The 16,160-nt window shown below is 53.7% G+C and overlaps 6 protein-coding genes across 6 annotated transcripts; 3 read left to right on the top strand and 3 right to left on the bottom strand.

The window, feature by feature from the left end:
- Positions 1–388: 388 nt before the first annotated feature.
- Aud_004192 (uncharacterized protein) lies at positions 389–4,810 on the bottom strand (the record flags this gene model as incomplete). Its single annotated transcript, XM_043289132.1, has 4 exons — positions 389–767; positions 836–999; positions 1,055–1,922; positions 1,986–4,810. 4 exons carry the CDS (start codon positions 4,808–4,810, stop codon positions 389–391), a joined length of 4,236 nt encoding a protein of 1,411 aa, XP_043145067.1.
- A 1,125-nt stretch (positions 4,811–5,935) lies between these two features.
- Positions 5,936–7,018, top strand: Aud_004193 (uncharacterized protein; the record flags this gene model as incomplete). Its single annotated transcript, XM_043289133.1, has 1 exon — positions 5,936–7,018. The coding sequence occupies one exon, from the start codon at positions 5,936–5,938 to the stop codon at positions 7,016–7,018; it is 1,083 nt and encodes a 360-aa protein (XP_043145068.1).
- Positions 7,019–7,249: 231 nt separating this feature from the next.
- On the bottom strand, positions 7,250–8,827 carry Aud_004194 (putative aldehyde dehydrogenase; the record flags this gene model as incomplete). The annotated part of the gene is made up of 4 exons (XM_043289134.1): positions 7,250–7,822; positions 7,881–8,201; positions 8,223–8,555; positions 8,615–8,827. 4 exons carry the CDS (start codon positions 8,825–8,827, stop codon positions 7,250–7,252), a joined length of 1,440 nt encoding a protein of 479 aa, XP_043145069.1.
- A 570-nt stretch (positions 8,828–9,397) lies between these two features.
- Positions 9,398–11,123, bottom strand: Aud_004195 (putative salicylate hydroxylase; the record flags this gene model as incomplete). Its single annotated transcript, XM_043289135.1, has 6 exons — positions 9,398–9,774; positions 9,827–9,966; positions 10,022–10,177; positions 10,240–10,396; positions 10,448–11,006; positions 11,073–11,123. The coding sequence occupies 6 exons, from the start codon at positions 11,121–11,123 to the stop codon at positions 9,398–9,400; spliced, it is 1,440 nt and encodes a 479-aa protein (XP_043145070.1).
- Positions 11,124–11,454: 331 nt separating this feature from the next.
- Aud_004196 (cupin domain-containing protein) lies at positions 11,455–12,591 on the top strand (the record flags this gene model as incomplete). Its single annotated transcript, XM_043289136.1, has 3 exons — positions 11,455–11,710; positions 11,785–12,219; positions 12,287–12,591. 3 exons carry the CDS (start codon positions 11,455–11,457, stop codon positions 12,589–12,591), a joined length of 996 nt encoding a protein of 331 aa, XP_043145071.1.
- An 802-nt stretch (positions 12,592–13,393) lies between these two features.
- On the top strand, positions 13,394–15,989 carry Aud_004197 (putative C6 transcription factor; the record flags this gene model as incomplete). The annotated part of the gene is made up of 9 exons (XM_043289137.1): positions 13,394–13,492; positions 13,562–13,662; positions 13,724–13,950; positions 14,009–14,509; positions 14,568–14,760; positions 14,818–14,967; positions 15,027–15,514; positions 15,586–15,795; positions 15,850–15,989. The coding sequence occupies 9 exons, from the start codon at positions 13,394–13,396 to the stop codon at positions 15,987–15,989; spliced, it is 2,109 nt and encodes a 702-aa protein (XP_043145072.1).
- Between the last annotated feature and the right edge of the window lie 171 nt (positions 15,990–16,160).

Genomic DNA, 16,160 nt, shown 5'->3' on the forward strand with positions numbered 1-16,160 from the left:
TGGACATACTAGAAGAAGTTGCCCTAATAAATAGCTATCTATTCAACTAGTAGATAGTCTAATTAATGACACTGGTGGTTGAAAAACTTCAAAGATAGGATGATTTGCGGCAAAAATTCGCACTTCGGTCGTATTCGCCGCTCGGCCGTGGATTACGTTAATTGCAACAAAGACAGGTAAAAGAAAGCAAGTCTATTCTCCTCCATTCTCCTCCAGTCCCATTCAAAGTAACGGATAGTTCGTACTGCTGGCAAACTTATAAAAGTGATTTGAGAATAAACTTGCCGAAAACGATGGAAAAATAAAGAGCAGAAGATTGGAAAGAGATGCCGAAGGTAGTAGAAGTGAGAAGTCTACCAAAACGCTCCCTTTTCTGAGAGTGGCCCCTCTAGGACTCGGCCTTCTTGGTGGCTTTGGTCCTGAGTTTCATCATGAGGAACACTAGCCCGTAGATACCAACCACGAAGACAACAACAATGCCCGCGTTCCTCCATCCATAAGATTCTTCTGCTAGGTTGAGTGTGCGGAGGTAATCGCTACCTTGGGTGTATTGGCACACACGACAGTCAGTGGTGTCGCCCGGGTTGAGAAGATTCGCGCCCGCCCCCATGCCGCGGAGGTAGATGTCAAGGTATTCGCCACAAGTCTGATTTGGAGCCGGGGCAAATACAGCTAGTTCCTCGGGCTTACACTGAACCGGCTTGTCCCAGGTCGTGAAGACCAGCAGGGAGCTCATAAGGTAGTTGAAGGGGTCGATATAGTACATCCTGTAGATGACGGAAGTTAGAAAGCGCTCAGAACTAGACTAGTCAAATACAATGCAAATTCAGCTTACCAATATCTCCAGAACGGCACAATTTGGCTGTATGGAATCATAACGCCACAGAATGAGACAAGAGTTGTGATGACCAGAGGATTGACGAGTGATGCGAAGACGGCGTTAGGGGTATACGCAGCAATCATTTGTCCAATACCAGTGTAAAGACACTCGTACATTACCTGGGAAAACTGTAAGCTGTTGTATCCATAAAAAGGAGAGTGGGTGGAGGCTTACCACAACAAAGAAGACACTGCCAGCGTGGTCTGGTGAGGTTGGAAGGCCGCAAGTGAAGTACCAGCAGACATAATACAGCAATGCGCAAACAAGCAAGTAGGGAAATTCCGAGACGATGAGGCCGGTAACGAAGGGAGCCCAGTGGTACATCTTGCTCTTCTTCTCCCGGGCCTCATAGATATCACGACGGTCTATGAAGAGAGGCTGGAGCTGGGAAATGACACCAGGCGCAACAAAAATAAAGTTGAAGACGGTAAAGAGGTTCTGCTGCAGATCTGTAAGGGCATCTCCGATCATCCAGAAGGTAAAGCCGTTCAATAGCGCCAGGCTGATATGCATCGCGAATTTATTGTCAAGGTATTCAATGTTCCGGAAGAGCGAGATGTTCATGCGGTGCGTCACAAGCTTCGTTTGCGTCCACAGCGAAGCTGCAAATTCATGTCCGTCATCGTTGACGGCTGGGGGCTGAGCGACAGCTTCTGCAATCATGGTATCTAGTTCCTTGGACAGTTTGTCATGTTCCGGAGACTGCAGCCAGATCTGGTTCCAATCTTGACCATCACCTCCTATCCCTGTCACCACATCAATAATATGCTCCGCTGGATTTGCTTCAGGTGGGCAAGGGGCTCCATAGCGGCCGAAGTATTCCTTAACGGTGTTCGCATTCTGGCCGATATCTCCAAAATACACGGTTTTTCCGCCCGCAGCCAGCAATAGTAGTTTATCGAATTGCGCAAACAGTTGAGCAGATGGCTGATGGATAGTGACCAGGACGGCTTGTCCGGCTTCTGTAAGCTTGCGAAGGAAACGAACAGTATTGTAGGCGGCCTGGCCGTCGAGCCCTGAGGTCGGTTCATCCAGAAAAATGCTGTCCCCACAACGTCAGTAAGTTGCCTGAAGCCACAGTAATTTGCCGGAGGTCACAACTTACAGGATACTCGGCTTTGCGACTAGCTCGACGGCAATAGTAAGACGCTTACGCTGTTCCACTGAGAGACCGCTCCCTGGGCGACCAACCAGAGTGTGTTCGAGGTCATGTAATTCCAAAAGATCGATGATGGTGTCCACATATCGCAACTTTTCTTCGGTGGGTGTATCACGAGATTGCCGCAAGAGGGCCGAGAATTCCAGAGCCTCGCGAACGGTCGCCAAAGGCTCGTGGACATCTAACTGTTCGACATAGCCGGCCGAGCGTTGGAAGGAAATGGGGAGAGGGCGTCCATCGACTAAGACAGATCCATGGATAGTACCAGACGTCTTTCGTTGTGCGAGGACGTCAAGAAGAGTCGTCTTTCCAGCGCCAGAGGAACCCATTAACGCCCCAAGCATGCCTGGTTTGACGTAACCCTGTACGTTATCAAGAAGAACGCGGTCACCCTCAGAGGTTTTGACCGTATACGTCAAGTTTTTCCAGGTGAATATGCTCCGGTTGCGGAGGAGGCTATTTCCAGGGTTGCCGCTTGACGTATCAGATCCGTGGTTGACTGCGGACTTCTCTGTAGCTTGCGCTTCCTCGTCCCCCGACTGCAGAAGATGCTTGGACCTGTGCTGTTGCTCCCGAGGAATCAGGAGTTGGCGGCCACCTTCTCCCAGCAGCTTCCACCTGGAGGTGAAAAATATAGTGAGCGCAACGAAGAGCAACCACCAGGCGCAGTTTATGCCGAAGTTGCGCCAGACATGGCCATGGCTAAAGGACATGGCTGCGAGATATGCATCGCCTGTAAAACTGGTCGTACCAGGTGCTGCGCCAATAACACCAGCACATGATTGCCCACCCTCGCCGGCAATGTAGCCAGGGCCATTTGGAATAAGGTTAGGACCGTAACAGGGTATTTCTTGTCCATGAAATTCGTTTCCAAGCAGAGCTTCGAACCCATAGGCCATGGGGTTGATCCAAAAGATCCAACTCAACCACGGATGCATCTGGGGCTTGATAATCATGTAGCCCATGTAGACAAATAAGGCCACGATTGAAAGACCCGAGACTTTGGTCGCCGCGTCGAAAGTAGGGAATGCGGCGCCGACGAAGCGGAAGAAACTCGTCATCGCCAAGGCGGTCATGAAGTTAGTGGCCAAGTAAGTGAAAAAGGCCCCAGCCGTGGCCTTCAGGCCGACCATGAAGTAGAGGACAAGGCCGAAGTGCGTTACTTGGAATAATAGTATGGGCAAGTCTGCAGCGATTTGGGCAATGCAGATAGCCGCTGGGTGGTACAGTGCGAAGGAGCGGTGCTTAGCTAGAATGGGCCTGCCCGTGAAAGAGTCGGTCACTTCGGATAGGGCGATGAGTGCGTTGTACAGTATGGAGAAGAAGAGGGCACCGCCCTTGAGAAAAAGACCGACCGAATTATCGGGAGCAGAATAGAAGAGAGAACCGCCGAGGAGAGCCTGGATGACTGTGGCGCCTTGCTTCATGAAGATTGTCGACTTGTCACCCCACATAAGTTGGTACTGTCTGACAACGGCGGCCTTCACTTGGGTAATCAAACCAGTGGTGACGGGTGACGTCTCAGACACACCCCTGTGCTTCTCACGAGAGACCATTTCCTTGAAGACAGACGTGTTCTCCGCGGCTTCCTCGCTTACTGGGTAGCTTCGACACTCTTCCAGCATCTTGGGCTGGATGCTCGAACGTTTGTATGCGGCCAGGATCTCACCAGCGGTACGTGGGAACTTATCTTCGTATCCCGGAGCAATAAGACGCTCGGTAGGAACTGTCACGCCTGTCAGGAAATCTGCTCTATTGGAACCGGAGTCCCTCATAAAGCCGAGGCCTTCCATGAACGGGACAGCATCTTGCTGAGGCCCATAGAAGATTTGCTTGCCCTCGTCGAGGACAAGCACCTTGTCGAAATGCTCGTAGATGCCGTTGCCCGCCTGATAGAGTGTAACAATCGTAGTGAGCCCGAGCACGTCGGTCATCACCCTGATTGCCTTGATCCACTCGAGTGCTGTGCTGGCGTCGAGACCTCTCGTCGAGTTGTCCCAGCAAAAGACGCTGGCGCGGGTGGTCAGGCATTCAAGAATGGACACACGTTTCCTCTCCCCTCCCGAGACGCCCCTGATAAAAGCGTCTCCCACCTTCGTCTTCGCGGTATGGGATATTCCCACTGATCGCAGGAGAAATTCTTTGTAGGACTGGACATATTCCTCATGGGACTCGATCCCAGGGGGCAGGTGATAAGGAACCTTCATGCGAGCGGCGAAGTCAATGGTGTCCTCGACAGACAGAGTTGGAAAAAAGATTTCCTCTTCCGTGTTCATGATGATCTGGCCACGATATTGTTTGGCCTCCTCGGCAGACATGTTTCCATAGTGGATGTCTCCAGTGACTTCCTCGTAGCCAAGCCGATTGTTAGCGAGGACGTTCAGCAGCGTCGTGCAGCCGGCGCCAGGACGTCCAAGCACAAGCAGCATCTCTCCTGGCTTAACACATCCATATGAATCTTCAATGATGGTCTTCTGCTGGGCACCTTTGCTACCCCTATGGAAGGGGAAAAACTGAGAGAGTACATTTTCGTTGAACGTGGCGTTACTGCCGACGCCTTTGACAGTAAGATTCTCCCAGGTCACGCCGAGCTTCCTGGGCTTCTCACCACCTGCTTCATCTCGCTCCCTCATTTTGTGCACTTCTGGTGCCATGTGCCATGTCGTCCTGGTACGGAAGGTGGGTACATTTTCCGTCTTGTCCTCCGCTGCGTGCAGTGCTTCGTCAGCGGTGGTGGACTCTGTGTCCACGGATGTCGAACTGGCGTTCATTGTGAACCTGGGAAGAGGTGGTCGAAAACCGGGACGTTATGAAATGCGTAAGAGAGTAAAATCCAGTGTAAAGCTCAGAGAGGCATACACCAGTATATAGAAGCAGCCCAAACGAGCGCATCCATGGCGTTGGATACGCTCCATTGCTTGTTTGAAACCCTGCATTCATGGTTGCGTGCAAGATCTCGTTCCGTGCTCTTCTAAGCAGCTAGGAAACCCTCCTTAGTCGAAAAATCCGAATTATGGTTTACTCAACATTAAACCCTCCGGTATGGCGTTTGATTGGCGATGGGGCTAATTAAGATTATCGCCACTCCGTAGCGTTGAAACCGAGTTTCTGATATGGCGCCCCTTGCATTAGTTAAGCCCCTCCCAGGAGCTAGTTGGCCAATTGATAAAGCTAATCCAAAGGCCCACGAGTCGGTTCGCAGAATCTTGAGCCCGAACGCCGACTCATACCGTGACCGGAATGATTACTGATCGTGTGCCGTAGATTACCCCATACCCACAACATTAAGTACTGGCCCGGCCTGGACCACCGCCGTTCGGTCATTTCTTAACATCCGAAACCCTCTGACAAGAAAAAAGGATATTTATCAGCCTTCTCTGAAAAACAAAAACCCTCCGCCGGACATTTTAATCAAGGCCCGCCAGAAATTATCGTCACACTGGCTTGAGCCTCGCCCTTGCCCTTCCCATCTCGACGCCCTTGGCATCATTGATCTTCGTATTAAACTTTATGAGCCTGTTGGCCAGACCATCATGGGGGCCACGTCCATCCATCCATCCCAGAGGCGCTTCTCTTGCGAGCTCTGCAGGAAACATAAGTCGCGATGTACGCGCTTACAAGAAAATGCCGCTAAATGTGCACGGTGTACGATGCTTGGTGCAGAGTGTACTATCGGACAACAGAGGAAAGTTGGGAGGCCGAAGAGAGCAGCGGTTTCTGCCCATGATCCGCCCAAAACGCCAGGACAAAAGTCAAGACCAAGCTTGAAAGCGTCTCCAAGTAAAATATTGGAGCGGCAGAGCCAGCTTAACCCTAATGGAACATTCCAGGGGACCCCTTCGCTCCTAGAGGTCCATGAACGGCCCGGAGTCAGCCGATTAGTGTCTCCAGCAGCCATGCCAATACCAGCACCATCTCGGGTGACAGCGGCAGATGATGCATTCTTTCTGGCCCCAACATGGCCGACCAATGGAATGCCTTCGTTTTATCATGACTCGCTGACAGGGAATGTTGGCCATACCTTTGATCGCGACTTTCTCTTGCCCAACCTCGACTCGACCTTCGACTTCACAGACATAGGTGCTCATTTGGTCAATCCGGCAGCTATTAGCATTAACAGCGCTCCAGATACTCTGACAGGACTGGGACGAGGCAATGCAGCGGGCGATATTGAAAGCTCAGACGCCATAGCCAAACTTTCCAAGATGAACCTCGACTTACACATCCGCATCACAGCCACTGAAAGGAACAAGGCGATTCTAGACTTGAATAGCATCCTCTACCAAGAAAGCCCCTTGTTTATTCACAATTCCACCTTGGCCGAGTTTATGTTGAACACATCGGAAGAGTTCTTGCAGATACTGAAGCGGCTCCGCAGCTCACAAAATCCGTTCACACTGCCGTCGCAATCCCCCCATGATAACCGCCATAATCCGACCGCCGCCTTTTCTTTGACCTACCCCTTCGCCGCCGCGCAACCCTTGCTAGGGCCTCTCTCCCTGACCATCACAAGTATCTTTAGCCAGCTCATTTCTCTCTACGAGCTGTTTCTTGAGCACCTCACTGCCCGACTCGCGCGACTCGCCATTGACCCTATCGCCACTATCCCAGGCATCACCTTTGGAGGGTTGCCCATAGAAAACCCATGCCTGCAGGGTCTACTCTTCTGTAACGTCACTGTCCACCGATTGGAGGGGATGGAACGTGCTCTAGGTATCAGTGAGACGCCTGAGGGGGGTACAGTAGGTTTGCTATCAGCCAGACAGATCGATGTGCTTTGGAGTGAGCTAGACGGGAGGATTGGTATCACGCCTTGTAACGGAGCCACGCGACTCGCTCGTGTGAAGAGACTACTTGGAAAAGTGGCCATTATATTCAAGACGCTCTCTGTGAGTAAACAGATGGCAATGTCTGTTGGCAGCATTAAATCGCCCGCTGGCCGTGGCGAGAACAACACAATCGTTGATTTCCGCATCTAAGGCCTAATTGTACCGGTGATTTGAGACATTGGCGGGCACTCATCCACTGCTCAATTGCATGGTTGGTGACGGCATACTCTGCAGTTTATGCTATTTATTTAATCTTAACCCACACAGCAAAATTTAATCTGGCCTTAGTATTCCCATCTTACTATCGGGCACTACGGAACTTGGAGCAAGAGGGGTTAATTGATCCCAATGCGATCCAGCCAGTGTTCACTCCGGTCGACCCTACGGATGCAGGGTGACGACTTTAGCCTGGACGAACTCCTCCAACCCCCAGCGAGCGCCAAACCGACCCCAACCGCTATCGCCATACCCTCCGTGAGGCAGAGTTGGCTCGTCATGCACGGTCATGGAATTAATGTGGACCGCACCCGCCTTGATAGAGTCAGCCAGCTCGAGGGCGCGGTAATGATTCCGAGAAATTATTGAGCTCGACAACCCGTACTTAGCCGCCTCGATAATGGCGATAATCTGTTCTTCCGTCTCGACTGCCACGATGCCGACCACCGGACCAAAGGACTCGATCTCGTACAGCTTCATCTCAGGCGTCAACCCCGTCACCACGGTGGGAGGGAAGCTCCGCGGCGAGGCGTCGTTGGCCCTGGGAGGTGTATGAATTTGAGCGCCCTTATCGCGCGCGTCGGTTACGAGCATCTCCACTTTGTCTTTGGCTGCCGGGGAGATGAGTACCGAGGTGGTCTCAATATCATGCAGGATGGCCAGAATCTTGGCTTCGAGAGCCGGAGCCACGGCGGTCGTGACCAGGACCTTGTCGGTCGACATGCAGATTTGACCGTTCTGCACCAATGTTAGCTCTGCGTCCCCACAGAGGGCCAAGTCTTATCGTGGGGCTTACATTGAGAAAGGCGCCTTTGGTGATCTCTCGGGCCGCAAGATCCAAGTCGGCGTCATCGAGCACCACAGTGAAGTTCTTGCCACCCAGTTCTAACAACACGGGCTTGAGGGCTAGGGCGGCCTGCGAGGCGATGATACGCCCGACCTGCGTCGATCCGGTGAAGTTGCATTTCTTGATGGCGGGGTGGTTGATGAGCACATCGAAAATAGCCGGCGCGTCCTCCGGTCGATGCAGAAGGAAGTTCAGCACGCCAGGGGGAAACCCAGCTTCCCGAAACAGCGAAGCGATGAGGTAGTGGGTTTGGGGACTCAATTCGGATCCCTACAATGGTTAGTCAGAGACGATCTCGCGGTCTGCATCGTTCGGGGGGCAGCGGCTTGCCTTCAGGATCGCGACATTCCCTGCGGCGATAGGAGCCACCACGGCACGGAGGCCCAGGATTATGGGAGCGTTCCAGGGAGCGATTCCGAGGACTACTCCGAGCGGTTCTGTAAGGACCAAACCATGACCGTGTTGGATAAAGGGCAGTGAGCCCGTGGCTGTACTGGTGGTGAGGGCGCCATACTCCTCGATCAGGCCGATAGCGTCGTTGGTGATGATTTCTGCCCACACGGGGCCGCAATGGATCTCTCTATCGCACAGGCGCTTGACTTCCTCGGCTCGACTGCGCAGAACCTGGTCGCATCGATGAGTGAGCGCCCCTGAAATGATGTTCCGGGTTCGGGTTTGCATACCTCGGCTAACTTGAATAGCAAGGTCCGGCGCTCTATCGGGGTGGTTTTGGACCAAGTGGCAAACGCCTGCGCGCTGGACTGCGCGGCTTGCAAGGCCAGTTCCTTGGTCGCGCCTTGGTAGACGACGGGGCCCTGGGCATACGCGTTGACGACGGTGCCTTGAAGAGGCGACAGGACATCTCGTCCATCAATAATGAGGGGAATGCTCGACATGTTCGGGGTCTGTGAGGAGTGCAAGGCTTATCGAGCGATTGATTTACCCTAATTCATTGGGGTGCTACACGGAATTATAGCCACACTGGCGCAGTTCCGATGTGGGGGAAGACCAGCAAGCAGGCTGCAGAACGGCAATGAAGAGGCCATAACTCGGAGATACAGAATTAGTTCCCAGATCGTCAAGTGGAGCCGAGACCCCATGCCGGGGAATCAGCGGATCATACCCCGCGGGCTCTGTGTAGTACCGCATCGATGTCGATATAAACATTTAATTGCATCTCTCTCAAAGACGTGACATGACACATGACTCATCAAGTGAACACCGGCACTATGAAGTTCAAGCCAAAAAGTAGCTGACGATAATTGTAGGTCCCTTTCGAGAGCTATTCTACTGGTCTGATTGAGTCACTACACTTGACCCCTAATAGAGTTGCAAAGCTGCATTTCACATCTTATATACTCCAAGTCTATCTTTATATCTCTTCGGTAAATCTATTCGTTCAGTATGGGATAAAAACCCAGTCTGCTAAATTCCTTACATTGCGGGATTCGGCTGAACAGGATACGTCATAACATGGTACGGTATCGACTCTCTGCTCTTTCAGCAACTCCCTCCCTCTGCGTCCATGCCCGGTCAATCTCGCGCTCAGCTTCGTAGCCATAACACCACATCTGCGTGGCCGGATCACTCCATTGATTTGGACTGTGACTGAAGGGGAGACCCTCCACTTCCCGCGCCATGGCCGCATCGCGCGCCTCCTGCAAGGGCCCATCCGCAAAATGCCACAGCTGGCCATTGAGCAGACTGGCCTCCTGCATCTGGCCCGCCCGTACGACCCGCACTTTCTCGAAAATGGCTAATGCCTTGGACAGCTGCTCCGGGGACTGTATGTGGGATAAGGAGCGCGCCAGAGCCACGCCGTCTTCCACGGCCATCGCCGCGCCTATCACGGACCAGTCAACGGGGGTTCACCCCAGAGGGGACGTACATCTTACCCTGCGACATATACGGCAACATTGCATGAGCCGCATCGCCCAGAATGACCAACTTGCCCCTCGTCCAGCGAGTGAGCAAGGAGCCGCTCATCAAGGGCCACTTGATCGTCTTCTCCACCATCCCAATGATCTTGGTGAGGCTGTGTATACACGTGAGCAAGGGGACATCGTATAGACATGCATGAGAAGACTCACACAGGGTCCCATCCCTGGAACTCGGCCTTCATATCCTGCAGGGCCGTCTGCACGTCCCACGTGGCCGGGTCGGAGGTATCCGGGTGCGAGAGCACCATGTTGAAGGCTTTGCCCGCCCCAATCGTATAGGTCATGACGTGTCTCGAGTCGCCGATCCTGTGGTCTAGCGTGAGCAAAAGAGCATTTTCTAGGCGGAGATGCAAGTGAAGACACCCTACCAAATATTCAGTGCCGGTCGTTCCAGAATCCAGGACACTTGGGGGTCATTTCGCATCCGGTTCACGTCGACGACCGCCCGATACGCAGCGAAGCCGGGCTTTTGGAAAGGCATCTCCTCGCCATCAAGGACCACCTTCCGAGCCACAGACTTGATGCCTGCCATCCTCTCAGCTCACGCGGTCAGAGAAAGGGAACAAGGGGACGTACCGTCCGCTGCAACGACCAGGTCTCCCGTGTGAGTTGTGCCGTCTTCGAGGGTTATGCTACCCAGCACCGGATCGTAATTGTTGACTCTTGCCCCCAACTGGATTTCAATACCCATATCCTGGGCTTTCCGACACAACGCCGAGTGGAAGTCCGCCCTATGGATCACGTAATAAGGCGCGTGGAAATTATCTATGAAGTCCGGAAGCAGCCTGGTCTTTCCAATCACCGTCCCATTCTGCCATCGACGGAAGGAGATAGACTCTGGCGAGGTGACGTAAGGCTTCAGATAGGGCTCTAGCCCGAGCTCAAACAAGATGCGGGTCGAGTTGGACGGGATTTGAATCCCCGCACCCACTTCCCCCAGCACGGCCGTCTGCTCGTAGATGGTGACCTTGTGGCCTGCTTGCGTGAGAGCAATGGCCGTGGCCAGCCCTCCGATACCTGCTCCGACAAGAAGGATGTTCAATCCCACCGGTGCGACAGTGGGCTTGGGGGAACTGGCAGGGACTCCCTCCAGCGTCTTCGCAAACTGGAGGCAGTTACTGGGGTAGGTTGGCATCTGTTCTCAATTGCGGTAGTCAGAATGGATGATCATGCCATGTCGATTGATTGCCATCGCACTGACCATGAGTGGTCGGTGGTTAGGAGCCGCACCTGGCCCTTCTCTAGAAACCATGGTAGAAATCTATATTGACAGGAGACGTTCCTGTATCGTATAACTTGGTGATGTGGCCCGTGCTGGAGTTGAACTCTAGGTAGCCTCTTATAACTATGAGGTACTGGTTTAAGGGGTGGGTTCGGGCTGGAGGCCGAGCCGACCTCTCCCCGCCACATTGCCCCTACCCGTTCTATGCCCGACAGGCACTTCATCATTCGGGTCCCTCACAAGGATAAGTTATGAAGCGAACGCTCAGTGATAAACTCGGAGGAGCCATAATTGAACGTTGTCGGATTCTATGATTCTGCGAGACACTAACTATACCAATACACCGTTCGTCACCCTCGCGATGGCTCCTTCCATGATCGACACGCCTCCTCAGAGCGCGGACAGCGCGGCGCAATTGCTGCAAGATCTTGAGGACAGCAAGACCCTGCCCCTTTGGACCCAGATGACGAGACTCAACCCCCCGGGGCCGAACCCCACCGCCGTCCCCTTTGTGTGGAAGTATGACAGCATCCGCCCCAACCTGCTGCGTGCCGGTCACCTGGTCACCGAAAAGCAGGCGGAACGGAGAGTCCTGATGCTTGTGAACCCGGCTCGAGGTATGCCCTTTTAGGATTGGTTGGCCGGTGGCTCTCTAGACTTGTTAGTGACATTCCCCCCACCAACCGAGTAGATGCCCCGTACACCACCGATACCCTCTACGCTGGCCTGCAACTAGTCATGCCGAATGAGACCGCCCCAGCGCACCGACACACCGCGTTTGCAATGCGCTATATCATCGAGGGCCATGGGGGCTTTACGGCGGTGCATGGCAGACGCATTCACATGCAAAAGGGAGATGTGATCCTGACGCCTACTTGGAACTATCATGACCATGGTAAGGATGGCAGCGGCCCGATGATCTGGCTGGACGGCCTGGATCTGCCCAACTTCCGACACTTCCCGGTCCATTTTGTCGAGCACTTTAGCGAGCCTCGCTACCCGGCCGAGGATGTCGACACGTCTGCCTCTTCCATTGTCTTTCCCTGGGACCAGATGAAGGCTCGGTTGGATGAGACGGAGGGCAATTGGGCTACACAGCGCTATCTGAAAGCCGATGGCCGAGAAGGTAAGCGCTCCCCGACGCCCTGCCGCCCTTCCACATGGTTGGGACTAACGGAAGGGGGAATGATCAGTTAGTCGTGTGCTGGGCGGCTGCGCAGAGAGGCTGAATGCGAGCACGTCGTCCCCGCGCCGGCAAGACACCCTGTCCGCCGTTTATCATGTCATCACCGGCAAGGGTCGCTCGGAAGTCGGAGGCCAAACGCTGGAATGGAAGGCGGGAGACACCTTCTGTGTGCCCTCCTGGCATGCCTACCAGCATTTTGCTGAGGCGGGCGAGACGGTCTATCTCTACCGCTTCGACGATAAGCCGATGATCACGGCGCTGGGCTTCTATCGGTCGGCAGAGGATGATACCGAGAAACTAATCTCCGACTGAAGAAGGAGGGGGGCACTCTGATGCAGTTCGTTACCTTTAGTTGTGTAATGTGCAATTTCTCACCTGGGAATGGTTAACTAATGAACTTACTTTGTCAGAGTAGTCTGGTTGCGGGTGGGATATATCCTATGGGTTGATCCATAGCTATCTAACTCACCCTTGTATCCATGCAGTTTGGACTGCAGCTTATGAAGCAATGGAGATATCCATAAGTAGATACCTAGTCAGGCGACCCGTAGTATTCTAATTGCCATCTTGATTTCTAATATTCTAGGCATACCACTAGGATATCTATATATTTTGTTTAATGGTATGATATTTGATATTATTTTCTTAGTGAACCTGATATTCTATTCTGTATATATATACGCAGATAGGACTATTCTCTACCTATATATAGAGAAATATACCTCTATTTGAGCCCAGATAAGTAAAGATAAGCTCATCAGTTTGACGAGGCCTAAGTTACATGCACTCCATGGGTTATCCCATATCCATGCGGACTGGGTATGCTTAATCCATTAAGTTGCAGGTTGGATTAGGGCTTCCCTAGATTCAATCCAGTGCACATTGGGGTACACCAGATTCGGTTAGCCAGATTAGTTCCGAGCTTACTCAGCGGAGGTACAGGTTCCGGACTTTCCCCGTTTGCCGGCTCACCCGTCTTCCCAAATCCCCCCCATCCCCCGGACCCCGTTCCCCGTCCCAGTTCCATTCCTTCCCCTTGCACGGGCCCGGTAGAGACAGCTACAGCAGACGCTGAGCAGAAGCTGAGCCACAGGCAAGTATCAAGGCCACCCTCATGGAGCCGCCGTCCGATCAACTCTCTCTCCAAGGGCCACCAGGCAAACGACGCCGTGTGGCCCTGGCTTGCGATGTATGTCGCTCGCGAAAGTCCAGGGTAGGTAGGGCATTCGAGGTCCGCCGTGCAGCAAAGAGGCGCCCTCCCACTGATCGCTGTTGTCTGTAGTGTGATGGCACCCGGCCCCAGTGTGGCATGTGCAAAGACTTAGGGTTCGAATGTGTCTATACCCCGCCAGTCACCGCCACAAATGTGATCGTGCAGAAAGAGTGAGCCCCGGAAACATCCCGATTTTGTTGCTGCCGTGTGGGTACGCTAATCGGTTCTAAGCTACCTCAAAGATCTAGAGTCCCGGGTGAAGTCGCTCGAGGAAAACCTCACCACCATGCGATCGGAGCTGTCGGGACTGGCGGCGCAAATGACCAGGAGAAGCCCGCCGAGCGCAGGTCAACTGGATCCCTGCCATGAGCCCCTGGCCGACCTGGCAGGACCCGAGGATCCCATTGACGCCATGGGCGCGGTAACCTTCGCGGATGAGGAGGACTGCGGGTATTTCGGTGAAGGCGATTCGTCTCCCCTCCGTCCAACGCTCAGGCTAACAGGGAACTGCTGCAGGCCCATCCTCGAACATCGCCTTTCTGCGGCACCTGTCCCGCGCGGTATCGCACCGCGAAAGCAACCAAAATGAAATCAACACGCCCCGGATCGATCAAATTACCTATGATGGCGGCTTCGTCAGCGCCACCCGCCCGCCATCGCCGTTGTCGGGCCATACGCCCACGGCTGGGCGGCCCGGGCTCGTGACGAATCCCACCTTGCCGTCGTCCGAGGAGACATTACAGCTGATCCGCCGGTATTTTTACGATACGGGATTGCTGTTCCCGTACATCCACCCCCCGACCTTTCTTGAGACATATGACGAATTCAAGAACAATTCCAAGAAAGTCCGCCGAACTTGGTTAGGCTTGCTGAGCATCATGCTGGCCATGGCCAAGGTGACCGCCGTGTCCGGCCATGCGCCGGCGGAAACGCGGATCAAAGAGTCAACCGTCTACTATCGGCAGGCACTGAACCTGTGCCGGGGCGAAATGCTACGAGGGACAACTCTGGAAGTTGGTGGGTTGATGCACCTTGTTCGCCAACCTTGGCGTAGTAGCAACTGACCTTTCCCTAGTGCAGTATCTCCTGCTCATGGGCCAGTATCTCCAAGGGACGCAAAAATCTGTCCAGGCGTGGACCGTGCACGGACTCGCCGTCAAGGCCGCGCTGCAGCTCGGGCTACATTCAAAAGATGCCTCCCAGGCGTTCTCCCCCCTTGAGCGCGAGATACGAAAACGAACATGGTTTGGTTGCGTGGTACTGGATCGGTATGCGCCCCCTCCGTGCTTGCGTTGGGTATGATTCCCGACTAAACAGCTCCCTAGAACCTTAAGCATGACCTTCGGACGACCGCCCGCGATCCCCGACAGTTATGTTCAGCTGGACCTCCCCGTCGTCGATAGTGTCGGCCAGGGCCAACCGTTCGTGGATGACAAGACCATCCGTCACAGCATCCAGTTCTTTAATAGCACCATGTCAGTTGGCCCCCACACCTCCCCCAGTTCGACTGCGTACATCGACTAACCCTGACCAGAACCCTGTACAAGCAAATGGGTACCATCATTGACCAGGTTTACGGCCAAAATCTGGGCTGTGGCCCTGGACTGTCGGTTGGAGAAACGGTGGGCCAGGTGCTGTCCATCGAGAATCAGCTGTTCTCGTGGGTCATGGCACTTCCGGAGAGCCTTCGTCAATTAACGCTGCAGGGGCTGCGCGAGGAAATCAAGCAGTCGGAGAACCAGCCGCGGCCGTTCTCCCTGAAGTTTCGGGTTATCCTCACCCTGCGATATCTCCACACCCAGATCCTGCTGCATCGGCCCATCCTGGTGAAGTTTCTCGACGCGAGCCTGGCGTCCGGTCTGGAGCCTGGCCAAGAGCGGATTCTGAATGAGATCGGCTATAGTAGCATGAACAAGTGCGTTGAATCGGCCATGGGTATTATCGACATAATCCACGAGCTGGTCTCTGCGACAGGGTGGCAGCGCGATCTTCTAGGGGCGTGGTGGTACTCCCTATACTATAGTAAGCTGCCCTTCCTCTTCGCTTCCATCCTGGTTTGCTGGTGGCTCATACTTTCTTGGCTTGGGGGATAGCCTTCAATGCGGCACTGGTCATTATAGGGGCCACTTGGGTGCAGCGCACAAGGCAGTCGGCTCAAGATTCCCCGGTGCACCAGCCCGCCAATATCCAGCTCTATCCTGGCCGCGCTGTCGCAACTCTGTATCGACTAGATACGGGCAATCGGATGGTGGACCGCTGCAGGTACTATCTTGAGCAGTTGATCTCTGCCCTCCGTTTACAGCGTAAGGGATTCCGTGCACCCCAGTGGAAACGATGACGCTAATCAGATTATACAGCGGAGGACCCGACTGGTACTGCCATGAGCAGCGCCACGCCGGGCTTTAACTTTTCGTCCTTTGGCATTGAATGTGGAGAATTCATGTTGGATGACTTGTTTACAAATATCACGCACGCACCAGCGTTGGAACGTTGGTAGGCTATATCATGATCGACCGCATCTTCAGTCTCGATTATGAACGGTCAAGGAAGGTTCTGAAACAGCAACACTGTTCTTTGCTCTTTCTTGGAAACAAAGGCTACAATCGTCTCGTTCAAGTACACTTATATTTGACACTGTCAATTGGTGTCTTCTACAAGAAGCCTCCTT

This window comes from Aspergillus udagawae, assembly GCF_001078395.1.
Source record: "Aspergillus udagawae IFM 46973 DNA, scaffold_3, whole genome shotgun sequence".
Lineage (NCBI taxonomy): Eukaryota > Fungi > Ascomycota > Eurotiomycetes > Eurotiales > Aspergillaceae > Aspergillus > Aspergillus udagawae.